This window comes from Helianthus annuus, chromosome 5 (assembly GCF_002127325.2).
Source record: "Helianthus annuus cultivar XRQ/B chromosome 5, HanXRQr2.0-SUNRISE, whole genome shotgun sequence".
NCBI lineage: Eukaryota > Viridiplantae > Streptophyta > Magnoliopsida > Asterales > Asteraceae > Helianthus > Helianthus annuus.
The window spans coordinates 52,730,586-52,736,745 of NC_035437.2; the positions used below are offsets into that span (position 1 = coordinate 52,730,586).

Here is a 6,160-nt window from a genome sequence, read left to right on the forward strand (position 1 = left end):
AGACCATTTGTTGCTTAGCCGACTCGTCGTCAAAATTCTGTGCATTCTTCAAATCTATTGCAATGTTGCATTGAAACTTCGCATCAGAATGACTTGCAGATGATGAAGATCCACCGTGATAACCACTGTGACTTCCACTACTTTGACTGCTTTGACTTTCACTGCTTGCTGTCGACACATTCTCAGCAGAAAATGCAGTCTTTGGAGAAGATGCTTTTGGCATCATGCTTTTCGGATAATAAAGATCCAAATTTTGCTGGTAAGATGAGTGATTTACTTTGTACGTCTTCTTCAATTCCAGTTCGTGACTTTCAAGTCTCTCAATCCCCAGATCTGGAGTCAACTTTGCAGGCTCAATAGTGTTTTTCAGCATAAGCGCATAATATCTCCAATCCACCTCGTCTGGTAATGAATCGAACAGTTTGTCAACAAGTTCTTCATCAGAATATTTGATTTCATGTCTTGCTAATTCCAGCTTCAGATGACCGAACCTTTCTATCATTTTACAAACTGACTCATTCTTAAGACAACCAAACATATCAAACTCTTTCCTAAGAAGTTTCTTTTTACTTTTTACAATTTCAGTACTTCCTAGACAGTTCTTTTCTAGCTTTTGCCAAAGATCTTTTGCATTTGAATAATCGATCAAAGAGATTATGTCCTCCCGAACTGACTGAAATAACAAAGCCACACACTTTTGCTCGGCTACAAATGCATCAATCTCTTCAGCCGATCTTAACGCTTCACCATTTTTGTTTCCATTGGCATAACCGTTCTTCAAACTTTTCCAGCTGGGAAATGCGAATGCCATCAGCCAATCTTCAAACTTCCTAGACCACCGACTGTACTCCTCGATAGCCATAAGCTTTGGGGGTTTTTTGAATGTGCCGAAGGCACTTTCCGATTCCCAAGCTTCCTTTTTCTTTTCTTTCGGCGGATTCTCATTTTCTTTGCTTGATGAAGTATCATCGTTTCCGGAATTTCCCGTGAATGCGTACATGTCGCTGAACGGGTTCAAGAAAATATCATCCATTTTGAATGTACCTGCAAAATAAGCAAACACTTAGACAAATTTTAGAAATTTTAGAAAATGATGACTGATAAGCGAAACTCTCAGCAATTATGACAAACAAGCGAAACTGATAAGTGTCAGATAAGCGGAACTCCAATGTTCGAATAAGCGAACCAGGTAAATGTCCAAATAAGCGGACCAGGTAAGTGTTCGTTCGAGCGGAAGTATCAAACTGTTTGTTCAAGCGGAACTACAAGGTTCGTTCAAGCGGAACTATCATGTTCGTATAAACGAAAGTGTCCGAATAAGCGGATCTAACAAGTTATTTTCGAGCGGAACTATTGTATTTCAAGCGAAACTATGTTGTTTCAAGCGAAACCTTCAATCAAAACTTGGTCTTTCAAGCGGAACCTTCGATGTCCATATAAGCGGAACCTAGTTCTAACCAGTTTTCACCATGTTTTAGTTCGAATTTTAACTTGAAACTTTCTAGGGTTTGTTATTACTGTATTTCACACGTTATAGTCAAAATTCAGGCCATTTCAACCGTAGAAACCAGTTCAAACTGAAAAAGTATGAGAGAAAGTGAGTAGAAAAGAGAGATTTCTGCAGATTCAAGCTGTAGTAGTATGAACTCCTCGTCCTGAGCTCTGATACCACTTGTTGGACCGTGTTCCGACCCTGAATAGTCAGTAGAGAACGTTCATCTTCACGTACGAAGGCGGAATCAACGTAAATGAAGTTACACAGCTTATCCTTTTCAATTCCTTCACTTTTATAGCTATTTGAATTAGATTTGACAGAGTTTCAGTGCCAATACAATGATCAGGTTCCGCTTCAGTGTTCACCAAAAGACTGACTAGGTTTCGCTTATGGTGACTATATATAGCACCTGAGCTTTCGCTTATTCGACTGCCTAATAAGCGAAACTACCTCAAACCAAATAAGCGAAACTAACAACTGACACATAAGCGGAACCTTTTGTACATACAAGCGAAACCTTAATAGAAAACCTAATTTTGACATTCTAGATCCTATGTTGACCTATCTTGACCTAAGATGTAATGCAGACGTAGTCAACAGACATTGCATGCATCAACACCATGCTCATGATCTGGGGTGCTAATCCCCAAATGAAACGCTCCACGCGTTTGAATTCGGGTGTGACCATGTACGGCACCTCATGGGACAGATCATGAAACCTCTGAACATATTCGGCGATTTTTGGGCCGTCCATCTTTAGGTTCCAGAATTCCGTTTCCGGCTTTTGTATTTCAGCCTGTGAACAGTATTTCTTCCTCATGAGCTCCTTCAGCTCATTCCATGTTAACGCATACGCCGCCTCCTCTCCTAGGGTCTGTACTTGCAGATTCCACCATGATAAAGCACCATCAAGAAAGAGCCACGAGATGTGTGTAACTTGCTGCTCAGGAGCACACATGCTCATCCTTAAAATAGAATCCGTCTTTTCTGCCCATCTGACGAATGCAACAGCACCTCCAGTGCCGTCGAAATTTAAGGGCTTACAATCCAGGAATTGTTTGTAGGTACAGCTTCTACAGGCAATATTATTAACAATCAGTATTAGTGGATGTGTAAGAAGTATCCAAATGTAACGTAATGTGTCTCAAGTGACTTAACATTACCATTGGGTGGGTTGTTGTTGTTGTTGTTTGAGGTATTCATGCTTGTTTCTGCATGGGAGCCGCATATTGTGCTATAGCTACAGCAATTCGCTCCTGGAGTTCCGCCTCAGTAGTAGGCAGGCGGGTGTTTCGTCGTGGAGGCATCTTCTAAAAGATGATCATATTGGTTAGGTCATAGTAAGTATAGTAAATATGCATATACAATAACATCCATCAACCTCATAACACATAGCATCCCATATTATAATATAAAACAAATAATTCAATAAAGCATGTAGTGAGAACTTTGTCATTGGGCTTTCATTAATCATGACCACAATATAGTTTTACAAGTTTTACAGTACATCATACATCAAAATAAGATCATAGGGTTACATCACCCCCAAAATACAAGTCAGTCTACACAAATCATATATAAAAGTGTGGTCTTCCAAAAGTCTTCGTATGCTGGCCCAATTGTGACTCTCTCACCAAAACAATCTACCTGCACCAAACCAAAATATAGCTACGCTGATGGCGAAGGAGGAGGGAAGAAAATCAAACGGCGCAAGCGCACCCAATCCTCCTCAAGTGCATGGATAACGTGCAGCAAGTAAGCAATCAGATGCTCAGGGGTGAGGAAACGAACATCCGAATCAGGGGGTAATGGAAGAGGAGCTGGTGGTGTAGCAAAAGGAGACTGACAATGACAAGGGGGGGGGGACGCGGAGTCCTCTCCAGCTCCTGGACTCGACGACTCAAAGCATCCTGCTGTAACTGCAGGGATATAAGTATGTCATCTGTGGTATATCCGACATGAAACGGGTGATATAGGTCTGACAGAGGCATAACATTGGGCGATGACCACAAAAATGGCTCGCCCATATGTGCAAAAGGTGATGTAGTGCGAGGAAACTGAGACATGAATGGTACAGCTGACGACACAGGCGGGACAAAAGCAGGCTGCTGCCTCGATGAACCCTCCCCAGGACGAGGTGGAGGAATGTCCTGGAGAAAAGTGATAGGAAGGTCGGTGCGATGGATATCTAAAACATGGGGAAAAGGAGGGGCAACATTGATCGGTGCAGAGATGGGTGCATGAGAGGGAGTGACGGGTCTAACATATGAGAGATAATCGTCATCATCGATCCACCCGTTGTGGGTGTCAGCGTATCGAGGATCGTTGTGAGTGGCAAACGGGGCATGGTCAGCATACACAGGGGCTGAATCAGGTAATATCGGTGCAATAACGGGGATATCAACAATGGGTGGTGCAATGGCTGGTGCATCCACAACAGGCGGTGCAACGACTGGAGCATCATCAAGAACAGGGTCGTTCACAAGTACAGGGTCATGAGCAGTAACAGGCTCCGGGTCGGCAAAGTCCATATCAAAGTCGGCAGGTACATCAAGAAGCTGATTAATAGGAACCACTGGTGCCTCCAAGGGCTGGTCATCAGGAATAAACTCGATCTCGTGATCGGGATCAAAATCAGGAGGAAAAACTGGATCAAACTCGTCCTCGAACTCAGGATCAAACTCAAACTCGTGGGGTGAACCAGGTACAGCTGACATAGTTGTATCGGAGTCGGAGTCAATAGGATATTGCCGCAATCCGACGGCGTGCAAAGTGGAAGATGATACTGACTCAAAAGAATCGGTACCGGGCTGATCAGATAAAATCTCCTCAGCGGGAGCCTCAACAGGTTGTAAAACGACAGCATCCGTAACCGGAACCTCAACCAAAGGAATGGCGACATCATCAGCAATCGGGGCCCCACCCTCATGGTCGTCCTCAGGGGGACCCTCGACGAAAAGATCGAGGTCGTCATCAGACACAACATCAAGTGGCAAATCCTCTACGGGAAATGCGGCAAGTGGAACAGGAGCAGGGATCTCAGCAAGAGGTAGATCCCCGACTAGAATACCATCAGCGAGCTGAACATCGTCTCCGACATCCGACAAAGAAAAAGGCTGGAAGTCGTCATCATCACTGCTGTCAGTATCAGATGTATAAATCTCGGGATCTGTGGGCATCGGATCATCTGGATCTACTGCTATGGGGTCTAGTGTACCAGAAACTCCACTCGAAGAAGACATGATGTCTGTAACAAACAGTCACGACAATTGCACATATATCAACGTATAATCAATTAAACAAGTAAGTCACAATAATGCAAGTAATCGTCCTAGTCATCCCCAGACTATCCCACCCAGTCTCTTAGACTAACTCCCTGGTCTCTAAGACCAACTCCCTTGTCTCTAAGACCAACTTTCCTAGTCTCTAAGACTAAATCCCTGGTCTCTAAGACCAACCTCCCAGTCTATAAGACTAAACCTCCCCAATCTCTAATATTGGACCCCTCCGTCTCTAAGACTGAACCTCCCCAGCCTCTAAGGCTGAACTCCCTCAGTCTCTAAGACTGAAATATAAATTTTGAAATGTGTATTTGTGCCTTTTGTTTGTAAAAATGTTTGTACCCTGGATCTGGACGTTTAGTGTATGCAATGTAAAAATGTTTTCGTGAGAGCCCTAGTGATCATAATCTAGACTCGAGAAAGAATCCTAGTACGCTTTGATCGAAAGTCCCTGGTATGTAGCAATTAAGGAAAAAGAGATCACCAATGGGTTGCAAAGCCACTGGTATGTGTGAAATGGTCCGGGAAAACTCAAACCTAGCGGAGTTGCATCGGGTTTCCGGCTGTAAGACATAGTCACCTCTATGGGCCTCCCCGGCCTCATGGGTGTGGGCTCGCTACACCCAAATAGATCTATCACTCATGTCCCTCGGTCCTACAACGAGGATTAATGGCTTTAAGTGTCGCGCCCACCACTCACATGATCTAAGTAGTATGCCCTCCTTAAGCTAACCATACCATGTATAAAAATGTCCGTAATAATGGTAACATGTATTTCACCCCCGAAGTTGTAAAACTGAAAACAGTTAAAAGAAAAGGGGGAGCATGAACTCACTGTAGTGCGTCTCCTGAATCGTATCGTCAACTCAAACTTGGTCCGCTACACGACAACCTACAACGTACTAATGTCTATTAGACGAACGGGTCGTGCCTTGCTTTCATATTACGGGTTTGAGTTACGTTACTTTGTTATTATTCCAAGTCATAACTTCTTGTTAAAATAATAATAATTATTTTAACTTAAGTTTTATTTTTAGGGTTTTGGGATAATAGTTAGGCAACTATTTCGTATTCATACTTCTCAAGTATTTTCTATGTGTATTCCCTTCCCAAGGATGGGGGTATTTATACATGTATTTTGATGGTTCCGAAAATAATATATTTTTCCCAAAAATAATATATTTTCATTCTTTGTATCAAAATAATATTTACCCAAAATATATTCGTAAAAGTATTTTCCGGAATTATAAATGTGATGGTATTTTGCTAAGTTACATTATTTTGCCCTAAATAATATAACTAGTTCACAAAATAACAAATAATCACACAAGCGTTTTAGTGTAGAATATATATTCTACATTTATATTTATCCATTTTTATTTAA

General features: G+C 42.3%; 1 protein-coding gene across 1 annotated transcript; it reads right to left on the reverse strand.

Moving 5' to 3' along the window:
• Positions 1-2,694: 2,694 nt before the first annotated feature.
• Positions 2,695-4,737, reverse strand: LOC110943328 (calphotin-like). Its single transcript, XM_022185077.2, has 2 exons — positions 3,343-4,737; positions 2,695-2,805 (listed from the first exon to the last, which is right to left on the reverse strand). Exons 1-2 carry the CDS (start codon positions 4,735-4,737, stop codon positions 2,695-2,697), a joined length of 1,506 nt encoding a protein of 501 aa, XP_022040769.2.
• Between the last annotated feature and the right edge of the window lie 1,423 nt (positions 4,738-6,160).